Source organism: Amblyomma americanum, chromosome 1 (assembly GCF_052857255.1).
Source record: "Amblyomma americanum isolate KBUSLIRL-KWMA chromosome 1, ASM5285725v1, whole genome shotgun sequence".
Lineage (NCBI taxonomy): Eukaryota > Metazoa > Arthropoda > Arachnida > Ixodida > Ixodidae > Amblyomma > Amblyomma americanum.
This window is the reverse complement of record NC_135497.1, coordinates 116,348,560-116,371,935: the sequence shown is the minus strand read 5'-3', so window position 1 is coordinate 116,371,935 and position 23,376 is coordinate 116,348,560. Positions and strand designations below refer to the sequence as shown.

Below are 23,376 nucleotides of genomic sequence, written 5' to 3'. Positions count from 1 at the left end.
ATGGGTGAGCTTATCAAACTGACAATGCAAAGCTAACTGACAAATAGGTATTCAGGCTTGTACATTGTGCAATACAGCGTGATTTATAACAGGGACGAAGGAAGACAGGCGAGGATGAACACTGCATTACTCTGTGGATTACCAACTCACTCATGCTTCAGTTCTAGTCTTATACAGTACACTTAATTTTAGCCTTGGGGCTTGAAAGTTACTTGCAAGTCTACTTCATCATCATCATCATCACCCTGACTACGGCCACTACAGGACAAAGGCTTGTTCCATATTTCCAGTTAACCTTGTCCTGTGCCAGCTGCGGCCACCCTCTCCCCGCAAACTTCTTAATCTCATCCGCCAACCTGATTTTCTGCTGCCCCCTTCCCTTGGAATCCAGTCCGTTACCCTTAAGGACCATTGGTTATCTTCCCTGTTATTCCAGCCCTTGCAAAGCTAAACCACTGTGCAGTTGCACTGAACAGTACCAAAATACATTGTGTTCTGCAATTAAGTCCACCATCACAAGAACTGACTACATACTAATTCAGAAACCAACAATGCTAATACCTGTCGTAGGTGTGCAGGAAACGACATTAAATGTTGAAGGTTATAAGTCTGTTAATGTCATTATTTTTGAACTCAATACTACATGTCCAGATTTAAAGTGTGGAAATGGCTCAGAATTTTCACTGGTATATAAAAGTGCGCAATGTTTTCACGGTGTTCGTGTGGCATTAAATTACCTTGCCAAGGAGGAAGTCAGAAAAATAGTTATAAACTTGTATGTCAGCACCCAAGCTGAACAATGCCAATCAGAGGTGTCCGTAAAAAAAAAAATGGCTCCTGTGGCATCATCAAAAATGCTGCAGAGATGCCTTCTCTGATTCAAAGTTATGAAATTACAGGTAGTCTGGCAAGCTTTTTATGATGAAGCACCATGCTGTTCTGTGTAAAAATGCATATAAGAGAACTTAATTTGTGGGTAGATGTACTGTGGTGAATTCATTACAATGGGAATAATGTTAGGTCCGTTTCTTAGGTCACTTTACTGGTACCTGCTCTTTCATCATACAATAATTTTCAGAAACCTCTGCTCCGATGACAGAGTGGCGGTTTTCACATTCGTTCTGTTTTGATGCAAGCACGCTCCACGCACTTTGGAAGCACAGGGAACTTTCTCAGCACAACATGGTCATGCCAAGGCCATTCATTACGCTCCACAAAAAATAAACCTTTTCCAAGTCAGATGAACCAGCCACCTTGCATATAGGTCACACTGGCATGCTGCTAAGTACATGACATAAATAAAGCCATTCTGTTTATTTCATAATACTGCAAATTCACACATTTGTTTTCAGGATAAGTAAGCAAAGAAAGCCTTAGGAGCAATGCAAAAGGGGAAAGTGGTGGGTATCAGCTAACAGCAGATATGCTGAAGGATGGTGGGGAGATTGTACTAAGAGAAACTAGCCACCCTGTATATGCAATGCCTTAAGACCTCAAGTGTACCAGAAGCTTGGAAGAATGCAAACATCTTAATCCACAAGAAAGGAGACGTCAAGGACATTAAAATTATAGACCGGACAGCTTATTATCCATTTCCTATAAGGTATTTACTATGGTAATTGCTAACAGTGTTGGGAAAACCTTAGACTTAAATCAATGAAGTGATCAGGCACGTTTCATGAAGGCTACTCAACAATATACCATATTCACACTATCAATCAGGTGATAGAGAAATGCGCAGAATATAACCAACACCTATATGTAGCCTTCATAGATTACGAGAAAGCATTTGACTCAGTTGAAACCTCAGTAATCATGCAGGCATTGCAGAATCATAGTGTAGAAGAGCCTTATATAAAAATATTCGAAGATACCTATAATGGCTGCGCAGCCACCATAGTCCTCCATAAAGTTGGCAATAAAATTCCAATAAGGAAGGGTACTGGGCAGGGTGACACAATCTCGCCAATGCTATTCACCACCTGCTTACAGTAGGTATTGGATTCGGAACAGTTGGGCATAAGAGTTGATGGTGGAATACCTTAGTAATCTGAAATTAGCTGATGACATTATCTTGCTAAGTCACTCAAGGGATGAACTGGAAAGCATGATCAATAAGCTAGACAGAGCAGAATGGTGGGTCTAAAAATTAATATGCAGAAAACCAAAGCAATGTTCTACCGTTTCGGAAGAAAACTGCAGTTTACAATTGGTAAACTGGTAATAAAAACCATGCAAAGCATGATAAATGAGTCAGGCAGGCAGAGAATGGTGGGTCTAAAAATTAATATGCAGAAAACTGAAGCAATGTTCAACAGTTTAACAGTCCCAGAAGGGAACAGCAGTTTACAATTGGTAGCGAAGCGCTGGAAGTTGTAAGAGAACGCGTCTACTTAGGGCAGGTAGTGACCGTAGATCCGGATCATGACAGTGAAATAAGTAGAAGAATAAGAATGGGGTGGAAAGCATTTGGCAGGTTCTCTCAGATCATGAAAGGCAGTTTACCAATACCCCTCAACTGAAAAGTAAACACCTGTATTTTACTGGTGCTCACCTCTGGGGCAGAAACGTGGAGGCTAACAAAAAGTGTTCAACTTAAGGACAAAGCAGCGAGCTATGCAAAGGAAAATGATAGGTGTAACGTTAAGAGACTGGAAGAGGGCAGAGTAGGTCAGGGAACAAACTCTGGTTAATGACATCCTAGTCGAAATCAAGAGGAAGAAATGGGCTTTGCAGGCCATGTAATGTGAAGGCAATATAACCGATAGCGGTAAGTTTAACGGACTGGATTTCAATAGAATTCAAGCGTAGCAGGGGGCGATAGAAAGTTAGGTAGGCGGCTGAGATTAAGAAGTTCGCAGGGGTAGGCTGGCTGCAGCTGGCATAGGACAGGGTTAATTGAAGAGATATGGGAGAGGCCTTTGCCCTGCAGTGGGCATAGTCAGGCTGCTGCTGCTGTTGCTGCTGAAATGCCCACAGTTATTTAATGAAAAAGAAATGTCCCTTCTTTTTCGTTTCATAAGGAAACTATACAAAATTAGTGCTCTGGCTTTGAAATAAACAATTCAATTGTAGCAGCTAGTGTTATTTGTGCAAGTTCTTTGGCTGCTTCATAATAAATTTGCAAATATATGCAGCTATACTCACCAATTTCAGCTTGTCACTGTTTTGCTGTAATACTCTTTCAGTCTCTTTATAGGCCCTCACAACCACCAATCTTGCTTGCTAAACATAAACAGAAGAAAAATAGTTAATAGTTTTAAAGCAGTTAAGACTGCAATATATTTTCTGCTTCCCTGGAAATGTTTTCAGAACACTCAATAATATTCTGTAGTTTTCTAAACTATTTGCTAACTACAGCAAAATCCCTCCGCAGTCAAGTCATGCAGATAACAAAAATATTCAGTGTATCAGTGCTTTCACCATGCCAGCTACTGATGACGACACAGCTCCAAGTGTGCAGTCTGGCACTCCGGGTACTTACCAATTACGTACTGTGCTAGTTTAGGAGAGAAACACGTAGAAACACTTTTCTACGTGCATCACCTGCTTTTTATTTTCTTTTTCTGCATGAATTATTTACAACAGAATCTCAATGATACGAATTTCGGGATGATAAGAATTTGTAAAATCCCCTGGCCAGATTGCAGTGTGTGCAACGGGCAGAAATTCTGATTTTACGAACAGCCTCCTGCCCACCCCACAACAGATGATGCGAACGCGCGAGCCGCAGCCGCACCCTCAAGCACCAAGTACTTGCTGTCCGTAAATCGCCAATGCCGGGATTACCAGTAGCGCGTGCGCACCGTGAGTAGCGAGAGGCAGCGCGTGACCCGTACATCACCGGTGTCACGATTGCCAGTTGCGGTACGCGCCTCGAGCAGTGAGGAGTGGCAAGCGAGTACCGCAGTGGCGGCGCGCGGCTCATAAATCGCCGACGCAGTGATCGCCAGTCGCGCAATACGGACCGTGAGCAGTGAGTGGTGGCGCGCAACCAGCACAGTGCCGATGTCGCGAGTCAGCGGTGGCGCGTGGCCGTAAGTAAACCCCATCAATCGAAAACAGACCTGCGCAAATTCTGCATACAAATTTTGTTCATTTTGGATGATACGAATTCCGAATTATACGAATATTTTTCGTGCCCACTTGAGATTCATATGCTCGAGATTCTACTGTTTGATATATTCTGTACTACAGCCATTATTTAAAATCCTCCCAGGTGCAAATAGCCAAGGCTCCTCAGAATAAATAACATCCATACGCAGTCTTCTTACGTGGGCTCCAGTGTGGTTATCTTTAGAGCTGCAAGCACACAAACGCGTGTATGCTTGTGCACATACCTACACAGCTGGTTGCCTTTGCATATGCTCAGACCCAGAACTAATTGCCAATTATTATTGCTTGCAATTTCAATTCCCATGCCCTTCTGGATTCTGGCTTCCTGTTTTCCTTTCATGTGCCAGTTGGTTTGCAGAGGACCTTGTAGTAATTAGCACCACCAAATTTTTAAGATATCCTGTGACCTGGGCTGGCTTGTTCAATTTGCAGGAACATAGCACAAGGCTGAAGGAAGAGCACATGTTCACATTCTCAGCCACAAAACACAGCCTGAAGCTGTATGGAACATAGGCAACAATTATTACAAAGAAGTATGTGTGCGTGTGTGCACTTGCATGTATCTGGTGTTTTAGTGAACTTTGGTTTATGGGGGTTTAACGTCCCAAAGTGACTCAGGCTATGAGAGATGCTGTAGTGAAGGGCTCCGGGAATTTCTACCACCTGGGGTTCTTTAACATGCACAGTACACGGGCCTCTAGAATTTCGCCTCCATCGAAATTCGACCGCCGCGGCTGGGATCGAACCCACGTCTTTCGGGCCAGCAGCCGAGCGCCATAACCACTCAGTCACCGCGGCGGCTTTTAGTGAACTTTCAAAAATCTCAAAAATGGGTGGTAGAGAAAGAAAATCTTTTCAGGAACAGCATGCCATAGTGGATGTTGGGTAATTTTGAAAATCATGCTTAGCAAATTAACTACCATGTACTACAACACTAATGAACTTAATTCACAGCCTGGTGGTAAGTTCCAATGGTTATCTTGTAACCACGGATGCTGTATCAGTTTTTAAAATGAAGAAAAAGCCCAATTCAAACCTATTAATTATTGTATTGTGGCATGCACTTTCTTTTTCTTCATCGCTGAGCACAAGAAAGAGGATAGTTGTTCCCAAATACGTGGCCATCTGTTCTCAGAGTGACAAAGCAAAACAAAGTGAGTGCTGCAGTACAACAGCAAAGACGGCTTGCTGTAGGCATTGAAACATGTCACCAGCGAACACTGTGGCAGCACTGAACTTCCTGTGCACTTCAAGCGCTCTGTTTTAGTTCTTAAAAAAAAAAAGCACTACATTTCCTCTTGTTGCAGGGCTTCAGAGAATGACCTTTTTTTTTTTCATTTTAATAATTTGTATGACATCCCATCTTTTCCGTGGTTATGAATTCATAATTGGCCATGACCACCAGATTATGCTAATTCAACTTTAACCAGTAAATCAAGTCGGTTAGTTAGCTAATATGTATGATTTTCAAAATTACCAATGTCTGCCACTGCTGAAAGTTTGCACCTGAAAAGATTTTAAGATTTCCTTCCTTTCTCAACCACTCTACTTTTAGAAATCTTTGAAGTGTTCTCTGAGACACCCATTATTGCATGAATGCACATACCTTATTTAATTATGGGTATAAAAGCTGTACATCACTATTTCTGTCCTATTTGTTTTCTTTCTGCCACACAAACAATTTTGCTCCTCTTGTTTTTAGCATCAATTGAACTCAAATTTTTTAAAAGTAAGAAACACATATAAATAATTTGAAAACAAGCAATAAACAGGCCTATTTCTGACTTCTGTGATACAGTAAAAGCCTTTTAATTCGAAAATCTGGATAATTAGAACTGCCGGTGGTCTCGGCCAAAGCTCATTTAAGTCTTTGGCATCGCATGTTAATTTGGACGCTACTGGCCTCGCACCAGTTAATACGAACGGACTCCGAATGGGAGGCTGTGTCCAGGTGTGACCGGTGTGGCAAGAGATTGTCCAGATAGCCCTTTAAACCTGAATTCCATGCTGTAGAGTCACTCACAAACTTCTGACCTTTGTGCGATGGCAGGTGTGACGGCAAACAGATGGGTCCATCTTTAAGAGCAGTCACATTGCATAGTTTTCATTTTGTTTTTCTGAACTTCTTTCCAGCCCGCATCAACCAGGCAACTGAGCCCAAACACGTGTTGTTCGGGTTATGACTGGCACGTCTCGCTAGTCTATTTCATCCCCCCTTTTTTTTATTGTCGCTTCGGTGCCACTGAGAGTTTCCATCCGCGTGGTTCTTTCATCCTTCTGGTGCGCCGAACATGCGTGCTCGTCACGTGCCATTTGCAGTTAGTGTGGTGAAGCCTTCTCATACGCGATGGTGCCGCTTGTGAGGTGTGCGATGCAGTAGCGGTGGAGCTCCAACGCTAAAATAGTCATTATCACGCTGTTTTCATCTCAAAAGCAAGCTAACACTGCCCAGTCTTTCACGAAATAAATTTACCGTGATGCAAGCGGTTCTTGTTAGTTTTTTTAGTGTTATTCGATAATTCGAACTTTCGGATAATTCAAACACATTTTTGTCCCTAAAGTTCGAATTAATGGGCTTGTACTGTATTGCCCATGTGTAATAGAAAGACAAGACTGCTGCACCTACACGAATCCTTGTGGTACCTACGCATTTAATATCTCAAAGTTGGCATTTCACATCAAATGAATTAACAAGCTGATACTCTGACAGTAGGTACCTTCTCAACAGGGTCTAGTCATAAGCAAGGCCCTAACAACACTGCCCGAGATGAAGCACCCATTTTTGCCTTGTAACGACATACACACACTAGAGGCACCATAGAATGGAAGTCAACAATTGGCTGTGTATCAGCAAGAAGCCTAATCTCAAATGGGCTGGTGAATCGCTACTATACTGACTGCTTGCAAGTCCCAAGTCCCATATCGAGCTTTTTAACTCCACTTCCTCAGAATGCTCCCGATGTTCGGCAGAAAGCTAAGCAAATTCTGCAGATGTCCGAATGCAGGCATTGAATGAAAGTGCAGGCCAAAGATAACCAATGCAAAATCACATGCTAGTCCTGAGATGTGCAAATAGAGTCGCAACAGCAATGTAACAACCGTAAAGTGCTATAACTTGGTTCCACACCCTTGCATATATATTGTGTCCTTCTCAAAGGTAGCCCCCATTTTCTTTGTCTCAGTTTGGTAAATGCTCTAGCATAGAATTAACACTTTAAAGCTAATTTCTGTATAATTAAAGAGAAATAAGTCATGACAACAAAAGAGAAATAATTGATAGGAAAGGCAGCAGCTAGCAGTAGTATGCCGTCAAGAGCAGGTGCCTATTGAAGCAAATAAAAGTGCCCGAGTGTATCAGTGTTCAGTAAACAAGCACGTTTATTGTAAATTTAAATTATGTATCCATGTGAAGAAACCACATATTTGGGAGCATCTCATCGGGCTCTGGCTCTCACTTTCAGAAATGAGAAATGGTGGGTTCAATTTATATGCCAAAGGAAGCCACTTTCCAGACATGCCGTAATTGTCTGCTCCTCCTCATACACAGGTAAAACAACATATATAGTAAGACCTTGATAACTCAATAACGCTTAACGCAAAACCCTGGATACTTCGCAGGATTTCTGCAGTCCATAATTTGTACAAAAATCTTTACCGGATAATTCGAGCCGTAAGGCCAGGTTAATTCAAAGACCTGGGGTGCTACACAGGAATGTCTGAGTCTGGCGCAAAATTGAGAACGTACGAGTTCAACTGGTAACACAGTGTTGTGTCGCTTATAACAAGCACACGAACGCACGTTAAGAAGTGCGATGCTTAATCAGACTCGACAATACTTAAGCATCATCGCGCAGACTACGGCGACACTCTTACTTAGCTTACGACCTTCTGCAGTTCACCGGCTCCCGACTGCCATTGCGTGGTGTTGGACGGACTCAGACCGTGCCGCTGCTGAATAGTGGACAGTTTATTTCATACAGGCCTCGTGCCATGCTGAACTCGTCGATACAAAATCCACCGTGCCACGAGCGGATTAGTCAGATGGATACTTCAGTAAAACTTCTATTTGGGCTATTTTGTGCATTTTTTAACCAAGAGAACAGAGCAGCGCAAAAACAAGCAATCACACAAAAAGGACAAGACACGACACGAGCGTGCTTGTGTCTTGTCCTTCTTGTGTGATTGCTTGTTTTTGTGCTGCTCCGTTCTCTTAGTCAGATGGAACACGTGAACACTGTTCATGTCCCCCCCTTTCCAACTGTCCTGCGCATGCCCCTTAATAGCTGTGCCACTAACCTGACTTATCTGACCTTGCCCACCGCCCTTGGGCACGCTGAGGACATCGAAGTTGTAAGTGCGAATGGCGAAAGACTTTTCCAGTAATTGAATAACATCGAAAGAGATGCGTGATCATGTTCTGTGGACGTCGAAACCGGCATGACCAAATTTCAGGTGACCAGCAGTGAACCAGTGACAGTGACGAGTCCAAATTAGCTGTCGCTGTGGGAGGAATTAATCGTCAAACGTCGACTGCACCTTTGTTGAGTGCAATGGTAACGAATGTAAAGTGCTGCAAGCGGTTGAACATTTCGTGCTTGAACATTTAAATGTGGATTAGAAACACAACACAACACTCTGCTGAACAGCCGTTACTTTTTGTACTTGTTCCCATGATAACACCACCATTCCTTATCACTTTTGCACCTGAACATTGACCACAATGGGCAGGAATGATGAGGGACAATAGCATATAAGAAGGAATAATAGCGCATAGGAATTACGGGAGCTTTGTCAAAGCTGGGCTCTAGCAAAACGAGGGATATAACAGCAGGGAACATGTCAGCAGGGTTCTACTGCATAAAGAATAGACCAATGTGGCAAAGTGCATGTTTTAATTGGCACATCTTTAGATCAACAAAAGAAGAAATCCTCAGGGAGATAACAAATGCACAACTAGCAATCAATAATAATGTTGGCAAACAAAAGGCACCTCATCAATAGTGTTTGCTAGACGGCGGCTGTACGGCTTCCTGCCAACCACAATCTGGCCCTCCTCCTCAGCAGGAAAAGAAAGTGGCCCAATCACAGGGTCCATGCCGTACTGGTGAATCATGGCATAAGCCATTTTCCGCACTTTCTTGAGGTCATCTTCAGCACCTGCATGCACAAGTAAAAAGCAACCCTTGCTTACCTGCATAAAGCAAATGTTGAAAAACATACATTTTCTTCTTAAACACAACAGGGGTTAAATGCCTTTCCCAAGGTCCCCAGACACTATGTCCAACACCAAAGTAAAGTAGTAAGCCAACATTGTGCAATACTGAAATTCTGAAGTGAAGTACGTGAATCTGCTTTGTAATCAACACCAATGCAAAGGAGTCACAAAGCTCAGTTTGTTGAAGTCCAAAGAGGCCTGATGACTGACCCTATTGTTTCTTTCCATCTGGTTACAGTTTTGCTTTACAAGACCAAAGCCTCCAAGGGCGGTTGGTTTGGTTTATGGGGGTTTAACATCCCAAAGCGACTCAGGCTATGAGGGACGCTGTAGTGAAGGGCTGCGGGAATTTCGACCACCTGGGGTTCTTTAACGTGCACTGACATTGCACAGCACACGGGCCTCTAGAATTTCGCCTCCATCGAAATTCGACCGCCGCGGCCGGGATTGAACCTGCGTCTTTCGGGCCAGCAGCCGAACACCATAAGCACTGGGTCACCGCGGTGGCCAAAAGGGGGTTGATTCTTGACAACAATCAGCTGTAAACATGGTGTCTGTATCTTCTTTCACCTTGGTCTGGCTGCCTGCAGCATTCATGAACAGCTAGCAAGAGCTGACTGCACATTGCACACTACTGTGAGTTAACAAGCCAATGCTTAAACCTCGGCACTTATTTCAGAGAGGTCTGGGCAAAATGTGGATATATCATCTTTCATCTTTCAAATGTGATAAGTTCCTGCTGCTGTAGCCTTCAGACACACATCAACCAGCACTGTCATGCAAAAACCCAAAGGAAATTTCTTAAGCTGTGCAATAAAACAAGGTAAAGGTTTCATATAGCCAAACAAAAGAACAAGAAGTTTTGATCTTTGATAACTTGCAATGGCAATGAAATAAATAAACACTGCTCTATTTAACACAACATGCAACAATGTGCCTATATTAAAGATCAGAAGCACTACCATACCTGTGCTGATGCGGTTGAATGTGAGCGACTCTGCAACCCTTCCTCCCAGAGCCATGCACATTTTCTGGAACAACTGGAAGTGAAATGGCAAGTTTTTTGGTGTGTTCAATTATTCTACTATACCAGGTTTACAAATAGTGTTTAGAAGACAGGAATTAAATATTCAAAATATCCAACAAGAAATGGAAAGGCATCTCAGAAGAACCGTTACTCAGCCACCAGAAGTATGAATCCCCCATGAAGTTTTTTAAAAGCAGTTACCTGCTCATACGAATAGAGCTTCTGGTCAGTGGGCAAGTACTGTGCGAATCCCAAGGCATTTGATGTCCTTGGTACAATGGATACCTGCACAAAAACCAACAACAAAATTAAAATTGATCAGAGCTCATGACACTCCACATCACAAAAAAATTTGGGGTGATCCATGAGGAGGAAATGCAACAGCATGCTTCTTCCACTCGCCATTCTATTCCAGTTCTGAATCTATTCCAATTCCGAATTCATTGTTTTTCACTCCCCGATACATTCATAGATTGCTGCGAGTTCTCATACCGCTACCGGCGAAGCTGTGCAGCGGTTAAGTGATGTACCACTGCACTGGCAGGTGGCTGTTTCAAAAAAAGCCGCCGGTGGGGCTTGTGAGACCCAGGCTGCTCTTCTCGAGCAATGCGTAAACGAACAGCTCTCACAAGCTTCATTTTTGCACAGGTAGTTCATTGAGATGCAGTGTATTCTGCACGTAGGCCTGCTTTTAGTCATTTTATTCTTAGTAATTTCATTTTTGCTGAGTCATTCTTTGCCCAGCGTCTCCCTCCTCTCCCCTACAAGTAGACAAGGGGAGTGGCAGGAGGAGGGGGGGGGGGGGGTGGGGGGGTTGGCAGGTGGCAGGTGGAGAGAGACAAACCCCATAGACACCACCTAACAGGTGGAGGCTTCACACAGATGCCGACATCGAACTTGGCAGACAGTTTTTGCTCTGATGGCCCTCCTAATGCTATCACTTAAAACGCCCTTAATGTTACCTGGATACATAAGCTTTATATTAGATTGAAAGCTATCAGCTATCACTTGTCAGGCTAGATGCACTCAAAGTGTAATGGGGGTATGTAGTTCACTAGGGAGAGGCCAACAGTGATTATTTCTTCATTTACAAACAAATAATGAACCTGTTTGAATGTTTTTGAAGTTTAAGATTTGTTGCAACTGGCAATAATAGCATGGGAAAATTGCCAGACAGAACTTCAAGTTGAATATAAAAAGAAATTCAATAGTTATTCTTTTTAAAAGGAGCTTAGAAACAGCATAAACATTAGGTTGACATATCAAGTAGCAGCCATGAGAATGTTGCCTTTCCTTCAGTATACTACCAATCCTAATGGAATTATTGCAAGGACAAAAATAACAAAACAAATAAAAGCAAAGAAAACGGCACAAAGTAAATAAAGCCAGTAACAATTTAAATTTTCACGCCATGCACATTTTTTTTTTTTTTTTCACCAGAAGAATAGGGTGCTTGTTAGAACACACAAGGCACTGGCGGTTGAAGGCTTCATTTTTATGGACCACTGAAGCTGTGAATATCGACATCAATATATAGGCATCAAGTGCTTTCACCTGCAGCAATAAAACACAAATGTGACAAGTGTGTTAAAAAGGTGGAATAAGCGTGTCCCCATTACCTGATACGCTAAAGAAAAGGATGAGAGAAACACGAGTTACAGCATTCCTGACCTGTAATGTAACTGTTTTATATCTATGTTACCTTTTCGGCATTACAAAATAAGTACCCTTTTTCAGTACAGCCAAACTTTCGCAACATTCTAAAGATTACTTAAGCCACTGAACAGCTTAATTAAGTTTGATATATGCGTTCAATACTGTAATCTTGTGTTCAATATTAGCGTTAAGGCTCCCGTTCTGCAGAAAATTTGGTGGCGTCGGTGTTATTGACATTGTGAGCGAAAAATGCAATGGTGCCACCTGCTGCTGTGGCAGGTGGCAGTTAAAATAATGACTGGTTGCAAGAGGTTGCTTGGGGAGGGCAACCTGGGTCTCACAAGCCCCACCATTGGCTGTGTTTGGGACGGCCACCTCCCTGGGCAGTGGTACATCACTTAACTGCTGCACCACTGTGCCAGGAGTGGCATGAGGACTGCCCGCGATCTATGATTGTAAAGTAAAGAATGAACGTGTCTGCGAAATGATGCGCAAAGAGGACCCCAGGCCACTGAAGGGAGCCATGAACACTACCATGTCATATCCGGAAGGCAGAGCCTTAGGTGTCCGTTTTAAGTTTTTTGTGTAATTCTATAGTTAACAATATTACTAACAAATGCATGCAAAAGAGAGAGAAGCTCCAAAGAACAGTAATTTGCATGGCAACCTTCATGAGGGCATCCGTATGCTCCAGCAACCACCCAACGAGAGCGTGACCACACTCGTGGAAAGCAACCACTTCTTTTTCAGTCAATGACATAACCTGGCTCCTTTTCTCCGTTCCTAGAAAGCAATGCCAGAGAAACAAGTCACATTTCATACAAGGCTTTTTTACATTGAAAACAGCAACTACATAAAGGGTACATCTTTTACACAGTAGGAAATTTCTGTTGCCATATCAAAGAAACACTCAAATTCTCGCGACAATGAGTGTCTCCGTACAACAAGCGCAAACCTTTGGAGAAATAAGCTTGAATATCCTTTGGATCAAAGAAATATCTGGAAATACAGTTTTCTTTTCGATATATTTCAATTCAATTAGTTCCACCATTATGTTAAGGTTAGCATTGCTGCTCCAGAAGAAAGAAAGTTGTTTTTTCTTCTATCTGTGGCTCAAAATGACCAGTGCATAAATCAGGAAAGCATAGTGTCCAAGAAACCCAATTCTGCAACAGTTTAATTAGAAATGCCAAAAAAAATTTTACCAAAAATTTTTTTTGTCAGAGGATGCACTTGCTTTTACGTATCCTGATGCTTGAAACCATGATGAGCAAGCAAGAGACCCCTTTCATAATTATTAGCTTGGCTTCCTCACACTGCACATTTCCCTAATCATGGCGTGTCACTGGTCATAAGCAAAACAAGTATAAAGTACTTAATTTGGATGATATTGCTTCACAGGGGCACGCGATGTTGTCACCGAAACCATGCTGACATAATCTGCTACATATAAACACAAAATATGGCCATAACAATCAGTATTAAAAGCTTGCTGTTCCGAGATTATAGTGGACACAACTTTAAAAAAAAAAAACAGCAGTTGGTAACAGTGGGCCATGGCCCATAGTGTCTTGTATTACTCTGCTAGCCAATCACAACAGAGAAAAAAAAAAACAGCTTTTTATGTTTGACTGTATCAAACAGGCCAGAGGCATCAAAAGTCTTGAGGTTATAATTTTCTCCTTGTGATTAGCTTCTCGTTTAGGTAACAAGAAATTTTTGTCACAGAGGAATTCTGTTCAGCAATCCTTAATGTGATGGAGCTTTACTGCAGACTTCAGTTGCACCCCGCTATAGTAGTGCATGCAGCATTGAGGTGAAGCCAACATCATATTTATGAAAAGGGGTCCATTTCAATGCTGGCAAAATTAAGGGGCCAAGAAGTAATATGGCTCTAGAAGGCAGTCCTTAATTTGAATGTCTTAATGTACTGTACCGTCCACTCGCATTTCTACATGCATCGTTATGGCACACTGGCATATGTCCCTTGCTAACAACAGTTTTCGTGGACCGCGGTTATAGCTTTGGCCAAAAAATGCTTAATATTGTGGGGCTATCTAATAAAAACAATTAAAAGCATTTCATCAGTGAAAGCTTGTTAATTTGACCCTTGTTAATTGGAAAATCTGGATAATTCGAACTGCCGGCGCAGTCCTGCCCAGTGTCCATGTAAGCCTTAGATGTCGGACACTTGCTAATTCGGATGCTATGAGTCTTGCACCAGTTAATTTGAATGGGATGCCAATGGGAGGCCGTATTCTGGTATGACCGGTGCGGCAAGCAATTGTCCAAACAGTCCTACTCAAGCCTGAATTCCATTCTAGAGTCGCTCGCGCACCACTGACGCGCAACGGCAGGCATGACGACGAGCAGATGGCCCCGTGTTCAAGAGCAGTCAGCGTAGTTTCAGTTTCGCTTTTTAGAGCTACACGTCAGCCCGCATCAGTGAGCCAATCGAGTATATGAAAACCAATCGCACGAAATAGACACAGGACGAAGGAAGAAACACACACTGACATGGCGCTACTGCAACTGAGGTTTTACTGCACGACCTCGACTAATATAGCAAGGTGCAAATGAAGAACAAGGTGCAAATCAGCAGAAAAAAACATGCATGGCTTGTTAATAATATGTTGCCAATGCCATGGCGCATGCTCAGTAAGTTATGCAAGTTCTTTTTTAATCAATGACATCGAGGAGGTACTAACACAAATTTCCCCTGCTTTTTGAGTGGGAAAGCTTCTATTATTTCCCTGGTCACTCACAGGCACGCATTGCTATATTAGTCGAGATCGTGCAGTAAAACCTCAGTCGGAGCAGCGCTGCATTACTGTGCGTTTCTTTCTTCCTCCTGTGTCCGTTTAGTGCGCTTTGTTTTCATCTAGTCATGAACGAACTTGCCCACCAGTCTATTCTTCTGAACAGGCAACTGATCCCAGCTGCATGCCGTTTCAGGCACTGATTGGCACGTTGCTGCTGGTCTTTTTTATCTCCTTTTTTATTATTGCTCTTTCGGAGCCATTGAGCAATTCTGTCAGCATGGCTCTTAAATCCTTGAAGTGCGCTGAACTGCACACTCGTCTTGTGCCATTCATGTTTGCGCAGTGAAGCCTCCTGACACGCAACGCTGCCGCTTGTGAGGGGTGTGACACAGTAGTGATGGAGTTCCACCGCTACCACCTCACACCATGAGGGATGCCGGGGAGGCCCTTACCACTCTGGAGCTGTTCTGCTTTGACACTCCTGACCGTATACACGCAATAAAGCATTGATGTAAAAGTGAAAAATAGCCACTGTTACACCGTTCTCATCTCAAAACCAAGCAACTATTGTCCAGTCTATCAACAAATAAATCTGCCATGATGCAAGCAGCTCTTGTTAGCTTTTTTTGGGGATCATTTGATAATTGTAGCATTCATATATTTCGAAGATTTTTTGAACCTCCTTTTTTTTCTTACAATGAAAGACACATTAATGAGTGTAAACCATAATAATACGTAATGAATACTTTCAAGGAAAAAAAAACGCTTTGCACTAAACAACTTATTCTAAGTCATATTTTACTGAGATGCAGTATCAGTACTACCACATACATTATTAACATAGTTTCAGAGCAGAAAGTTGGTTCAGGTTGCTTTATGCGAATGCCACATAAAAATGACAAATCCTTGTTTCATTAGTATTACAATATCCTTGTTTCATTAGTATTACCATGCACTATTCTGCCAACAAGAGGCACCTTTTTATTTCCATCAAGACCTCACAACACGTTTTGGTCAGTTGTTAGTCCCTTTGGAGACAAGTCTCTCTAATGAAAGGTAAATAAAGCAACCCATGCACAGCTGTTCAACTCTGTGCACCATTGTGAAGGGTACGTTAAGAGGACATAGCACTATAATTTCAAACCATTTACCTCCAACAACTCTCTCCACAGCATACTCCAGGTTTCCTGATGAGACGACTTTTTCTTTGTTGCGTGCAGCATGCAGTGCAGCTTCGTTGCATACGTTGGCAATGTCTGCCCCTACTTGGGACAATACAGAGAGAAAAAAAATCATATCCAGCACACTTGTAGTATTATGCAAAGCAAAGAGAAAATGAAGACTTGCCACTGAACCCTGGAGTGAGCTGAGCAAGCCGTTGGGAGTAGTGTGAAGGAGGGTTGTCCAGGTTAATTACTTTCAAGTGCTGCTCAAAGATTTCTTTTCGTTCAGCCAGAGTAGGCAAGTCAATCAGGATATGGCGGTCAAATCGACCAGGCCTCAGAAGGGCCTGCAAGAGATGATGAAAGATGGCTTTTATAAGCACACTGTCAATATTTTGGCAGTATAAAACAAGCAGCCTGACTACTGCTTCCAAAATCTATTTTTAGATGACCTCACTCCTATTACCAAGTAGTTTTCCACTCTGTGCAAACACACAGGAATGGCACAACCTTGCAATAACAAAAAGCAAAGCAAGTAAAAAATGACATGCATTTCCCGTTGGAAATCCTTCATTACTGTTAGAACACAAACTGCTTTATTACCAGAAAAAAACTATAACATCCATAACAGAGGAGCCCCTACATTGCAAGCTGTGTAACAAACTAGTATTTGTGGAAGAAAAATTACTCCATGTCCAAGGATAAAAACCAGATCGACTAGACTAGGGCAGTCACTCTACAAACTGAGTACAGATAGGTTGGCTGCGCTCAGGAAGGCATTGAAAAGATTTTGGTTTTACGAGGGTTTAATGTCCCAAAGCGACTCAGGCTATGAGGGACGTCATAGTGAGCGCTCCCAAAATTTCGACCACCTGGGGTTCTTAAACGTGCACTGACATCGCACAGTACATGGGCCTCTAGGATTTTGCCTCCATCGAAATTCGACTGCCGCAGCCGGGATCGAATTTGTGTTTCGGGTCAGCAGCTAAGCGCCATAACCACCGAGTCACCGTGGCGGCTCACGTTAAAAGACATTATTAATTTGTCAGAACCCTATTATAATTGGATAATTACCCAAAACACGTTAGATAAACAATAATTCAAAAGAACACTCGCCAAATATTGATGTATACACTGAAATGTTTAAAACTGATTACAAAGCTGTGAACTTGTTCCATGAGACATCTTTTAGCTTTTGAGGCCATCAGTGGCACCACTTAAAAACAATGCACAGGCACAGTAGTCTTTGTCCATGCATGTCAAAAATCATGCGCACTTCAGAGACAGCAGTACATTTTAATGATCACAAAGGCTCCTTCAGCCTGTCTGAATTGTCATGCTACCTCCGCTACTGCTCTGTGCATGATCTGTGGCACCATCTGTGCCCACTGTTTTAGCCTTTTCAGCAGTGCAATTTTCATGTGATCAAACATGTTTGGCCACCAGTTTACAATAAAGATAAACTGACAAGGTGTCAAAGATCACTGTGGTGATGCTGAGAAATAACAAAATAAACATAAGACTACCGCTTAAGACGTGGACACAGAAAAGAAACAGGACGAGCGCTAAACATCAAATTGAGTTGATGTTTAGCGCTCGTCCTGTCTGATTATTTTCTATGTCCACGTCTTAAGCGCTAGTCTTACGTTTATTATGAATCACAACCAACTACCCCAGATCTCAGCTTTGACTGAGAGATAACACCACCATAGGCACTGAACTGTGCCATGCTGAAGTGAAGATCAGTGAACATCAAGTTGAGCAATAGGAAGTCCGTAGTAAGAAAGTGGTGATGTCATGCTTATAGGTATTTCGAACGATCTCTCAGCAGTGAGTAAAACTTAAAAATGATAAAAAAAAAATCACAGTTAAGAAAAGTATTCAGTTTCAGTGCACTTGAATGAAACAACAATCTGACTGAAATGTTTTTCAAAAATGAATAGCTGTAACTTAAGAGGAGACGAGGGTCTTAAAATGAAAATTTTTACATTGGAGATATCTCCATGAATTAAGTGTATATACCAGGCGTTTCAGGAAAGCTCGTCACTAATTTTTAGAGATAAAGTTTTTGAGGTAAAGAGACGCTTTTTTTGCAGCATAGTAATATCAGTGTTGGCGGACGTCAAAAAACAGGTGAGTCATGTTAACTAGTAAAGTAAAAAACCAAATTCTAATGGTTAATTTTTAACTATTTCCGATAGGTGCCCGCTTGCACTGAGAGATATGTTGCCTGCCGTTAGTAATAGTAACATCAGTTTTTAGAATTTTGAAAATGCGATTACCCTCACCGTTGCGTTTCAACTAATTTGGGCCATTTCTGGCGCCATTCGAAAACCGTGTGCCTACGGGGAGTGCAAAGCGACATAAATGAAACAGTGACACTCCGTGATACATGTACCACGACATTCTCTGCCCCACCTGTGCTGGAGCAGTGAAGTGGCAAGGAGCAGGGGCATCGTAGCATGGGCGCAGCAGAGATTGTCACGTGGTACATACGTCACAGAGTGATGTGATTTGGTTGACGTCGCTTCGTGCCCTCCCACAGGTGCCCGGTTTTCGAATGGTACGAGAAATGACCCAAATTTGTTAAGCCACAGCAACGAGGGTAATCATGATTTCAAAATTCTAAAAACTGATATGGCTATTACTAATGGCAGGCTACAATCTCTAATTGCAAGCAGTGCCTATCCATAATAGTTAAAAAGTTAACGATTAGAATTTAGTTAATTACTTTACTAGTTAACATGATTTACCTGTTTCTTTTTATGCCCACCAACACTGGCACTACTATGCTGCGAAAAGCTTCTCTTAACCTCAAAGACCCCACTTTTAAAAATTAGTGATGAGCTTCCCTGAAACACTTGGTATATGCCTTTCTTCCTCCTGTTTTAAAAGCCATAATTAGTTCCAGTTTATCTTAACTGGTTCCCATTTATAAGAAAACAATTGAAGCCTAATTGGGCAATTTCTTACGGGTCGTTAAGACACTTTCCCTCAATATTTTTTGGTTCCAACTAAAATGGAGCTATGCTATCTATATTGTCATTGAGGTACATCATTATATAAAAATTTCGAGTTGTGTCGAAGCACCATAATTATGAAATATAATTAGGTGACATTACTGTTCATGAAACTTGATATGTTTGACTCAGCCATAAAAAACAGCATAGCTCCATAGTTTCATTCTTCCAGAATCAGCAGTATAGGATTAATCGAAATTGCCTTATAAAAGCATAACGAAAACGTCCGTAAGGCTAGCCATGTCAGCAAAAAACATGAAGCTGAGAAAATCGTATTGGAAGTTCGTGCGCCAGCTATTCGAAAGCCGCTGCAGAGGCCTAAAAAAATGGCGCAATGCAAACCTTCCGAGAGGATTTCAGAATAGTGAGTAATACCGGGATTTAGCGCCAGCTTTCAAACAAGAACAATATGGCAGACATTGGGGACGCAGTTGTGGGAAGTGACGGGTGCAAAGTACTGCTGTATTTCGCTCTGAAATTGCCATTTCGGCGCTTCAGAGGAATCAAATGGATCAATTTTTTACCAGTAGGTACTTAAAGTATATTGAACCCGAATATACCGCTTTTGAAAAATGAAATTCTCTCTTTTTGTTTCCATTTGAAGATCCGTGTCTCCTTTTAAAAAATGGACCACAGAAATTGTACTGTAGGTAATTTTTACCTTGTCTAACACCTCTGAACGATTGGTTGAGGCCAGCAGAATGACACCTTCCTTTGTGGCCATTCCTGAAACAAGTGGATGAATACAAAGATCACTTCACTGAGATATGATCAACTATGAAAATTTCCCCTCCCATTTTTAAAAAAGCAACACATCAGCATTCATGTTTTCCTCAGTGGGCACACTAACTGCGAGTGCCGCAAGAAGAATGGCTTATGAACAACCCGTAGGGGCACAGGTGTGAGCATGCAGGTGTCTGCCCTCACTGAATGGCGGTAGTGCGCAGCTGTGTTGCTCACGCTACTCCCACAGTCAAGAAGCTCGAAATCTGATAAAAGGGGCCATGAGTCACCGGTTGCACGGCCTGCAGGTTATGCCGCAAACCAATGAGCAAGTCTCCACCAGCGCACCGCATTGCACGACTCTTGCTGCCGCATTGATAGCCGACGCATGCCAGCTCTGCTCCTGGCTTCGAAAAGTGAAAAATTTACAGCAGAATCCTTGGAGAACTTACACTGAGACTTGAAGTGAATCCATTTCCCAAGACAATGATGGGCATGCCAACCTAAACACGGGACTCATGGGAAAAAGTGCATGTCCAATCCACCCCTCCTCCTCACACAGCGGTGTTCGTGGCCACCTATCTATGCGATCTCACACTTTGCAGTGTTTCGTGCACTATAGTGCCACTAAACAGGGCTCTGTTTATTTATTATTAAGCACCTAATTTGCCTAACGTTTGCGCTACAAAATAACACTGGACAGAAGGCTTCAATGTTTACAGTTGATGTTGCCATTTTTCTGCCAAACACCACAGTTGATAAAACAATTTTTTTGGAGTACTTTCCGATAGATTTCAGCAATGAAAAAAAAGTCACAGCATAGAAACACAAAATCACAAAGTCGGACAGCTGGAAAAACCGGACTTGCCCAGGACTGCAGTGGTACTCTGAATCGCTTCTGATGAAGGACCTTAGTGCTGAACTTGACGCTGGTTAGAGCGTACGAGCCTTGAGTCGAACTCTTCAGTTGGGAGTGAAACACGAACCACCTTTGCAGGCTGAGTTGTTCGAAACTGGGCTTGCCCCCGAAAAGGCGCAGCGGGGTTTGCGAAGCCTCCTCCAAGCACACACCCCTGAAGAAGCCGGGCGCGCCGGGCCGGGGGTGGCTTGTACCAATTTTTACCGGTGGGTGTCCGGCGGTGGGTTTCGAACCAACCACCTCCCGCAGCCGAAGCGGACGCCCAGACCACTAGGCCACGACTGCGGTGACACGAAATTATTCACCGCAGTCGTGGTCTTAGGGGCTTGGGCGTCCGCCTCGGCTGCGGAAGGTGGTTTGGTTCGACAGCATAGAAACCGAGTCATAAGAGTGGATACTTTTCATAATTTGAAAGAAGTGTCCCCCCTTAAATAAAGCTCTAAAATATTTTCACAGGGCTTAAAAAACTAAAAAGAAAGAGAGAGTGAGAAAAAAAAAAGCACACCCTTACCATCCATTTCAACCAACAGTTGATTCAATGTCTGCTCCTCTTCGCCAGTTGATCCTTCTGCACCACTGAAAATAAAAAGTGACAGTCATTACAATCTATTTGACAATATAGGTCCCATTAAAACCAAAATGAAAATGGTAATTTTGTTGCTACTCTGTGAATTTAGACAAGACTCACATTTTTAATCATGGCCCTCAAAAATTGGCAGAAACAGCTCGTGCTGCCATATCTAGATCTAGAGTACAAAAGCATTACAAACTCATATAATACTGATGGTTCTTCATTCCTAAAAATGGCTTCATTATTGGTGCAGTGAGTAAAAGTTGCACAGTGATTTTGAAATGCATGAAAGGCAATGACACTGTCTTCACTGCTACAAAACCTCAAGGGCAACGACAATAACAATATACTGACTGGACATTTTTAAAACTTCAAGAAGGAACAGGCCTTGTATTTCACTGTGCTCTTGAATCCATACTCTCACTTTCGCTCTTGCTGTCAAACAGTCAACAATGTTATCAGGTGTGTGTGAAGCAGCACCTGTCGAAATTAGGCAACACAAAACGCAGACAAATAGAACAAGATGTAAACAATTTTTCTGTCTGGCTCAATAACCTTATATCAGACTTGGATGAGCCAGGCTCGTCATAAGCTGACTGTCATTAATTTCTCCTGACGAGCCCAGCTTGTCATGTGTTTTTGGCACTCTGTGCCTGGTTTAAAGCGACTAGGGCTCGTCCAGTTCAAAGCATTCTTTAAAGCTTGCTGATAGACTGCAGCATGGGTACTAAATCATTTTGGTACCATTTCCAAAAAAAAGTGTCCATTAGAAAGTTTCTTCAGAGAGGCTGTAAAACCACCATTAGGTTCTTGCTTAGGGTGGCTAGCACATAATAACTACATTCCAAAAGAACAAAAACATTTTCTTTTTAGTGAAGAGATCTGTGCACACATACCAAGAATGCATTTGTGCACCTTATATACGCCTCAAATGGTATATGTTAAAGGGACCGAACACTGAATTTTAAGGAGACAATTTTTTTCAATACAACGGAAAACCTGCTGTCTAAGGTGCTGGATTCCACAACAGCTTTGTTGAAAATGGTGTAGAAAATTTTTACCAAGAATTTTTAAACCAGGGCATGAGCCCATTTTTTTGTATCTGATGCCAGAAACCATGATCAGCAAGCGCAATGGCGATTACACGTCGGCAAAAGTTCTGTGCCAAAAACTAATGTAAATCTAGTAATAATAATATAGTAATAAGACATTTTTGTATATAGTAGTGTCCATTTTAGTTTCCATGGCCAAAGCTGTTACGGCACAGTGATGTACATCTTGTCGCCGAAATTTTTAGTAGACCGCGGTTGCCGTTCATTTTAAAAAATTCACAACACTGTGATGTCATCCTGTTACAAAAGCTAAAAGTGCACGGTTGACGAAGCACAGGGAACGTTGCTTTTCATTGAAGGGCGCACTGGAGAGAGTGTAAGCTATAATAAAACATGATGAGCAAAGTTGAAGATCTAGCAACAAAAGGCAAAATCACTGCAATTATAGTTCTTGAGTCACACTTCACAGAAACTGTGTATGCTAAAAGCTCGTTAATTTGAAGTCAATGGGACTGTGAAATATATTCAAATTAACCAGACTTTCAAATTAACTGAGCTCTGCAAAAGAAAGCAAGTGCCCTAGTATGACAAGTGTATAAACAAGAACACTGTTTCTTATAAGATCCCACCATCTGTAGCTTTTCTTTATAATACCAACCTCCATCAAAATCTAAAGCATTAGAAATGACAATTTTAGAAAAGGAAGTCACTCACACATTGCTTCGTTTTCGGCCAATGGCATCAATTTCGTCTATGTATACAATGCAAGGTGCTCGCTTTCTTGCTTCCTTAAAGAGGTCTCGGACACGGGCTGCCCCTAGGCCTGTATATCAGAAATCCAACAGAACAATGTTAGCACAATGTTAGCACACAAAAAAATTCCAGCATCACGACTCAAGACTTGTTGCATCAGTGCTAATTTAAAACTCTTGACAGGTTCAAGAGGCACAAATTATTAGGCAATGAATGCCACAGGGTTTAATGCCTTAAAGGGCAACTGTGGGGTGGTTTTCTGAGGTTCACATACTTCACTGAAATTTTTTCAAAGGGTTCTTCTCTGTCTTACTCATTTCCACAAACTTTGGCAGCTGTATAGCATTTCATTTATGTGCCAATAAATTTTGAACTCTCCCAATTTTGTGACCACAGTTC

General features: G+C 42.2%; 1 protein-coding gene across 3 annotated transcripts in view; it reads right to left on the bottom strand.

Moving 5' to 3' along the window:
* The window catches only part of Spg7 (SPG7 matrix AAA peptidase subunit, paraplegin), a 56,653-nt gene that overhangs the window by 339 nt on the left and 32,938 nt on the right, over window positions 1–23,376 (bottom strand). The window contains exons 9-18 of one of the 3 annotated variants that reach the window (XM_077646610.1): window positions 22,939–23,047; window positions 21,113–21,177; window positions 19,621–19,685; window positions 16,124–16,286; window positions 15,928–16,041; window positions 12,682–12,797; window positions 10,560–10,643; window positions 10,299–10,371; window positions 9,107–9,273; window positions 3,148–3,225 (exon numbers count right to left, since the gene is read on the bottom strand). In XM_077646610.1, coding sequence (XP_077502736.1) covers window positions 3,148–3,225; window positions 9,107–9,273; window positions 10,299–10,371; window positions 10,560–10,643; window positions 12,682–12,797; window positions 15,928–16,041; window positions 16,124–16,286; window positions 19,621–19,685; window positions 21,113–21,177; window positions 22,939–23,047 — 1,034 coding nt within the window. The remainder of the gene's footprint in view (window positions 1–3,147; window positions 3,226–9,106; window positions 9,274–10,298; window positions 10,372–10,559; window positions 10,644–12,681; window positions 12,798–15,927; window positions 16,042–16,123; window positions 16,287–19,620; window positions 19,686–21,112; window positions 21,178–22,938; window positions 23,048–23,376) is intronic. The other 2 variants (XM_077646611.1, XM_077646609.1) reach the window with 2 other exon arrangements.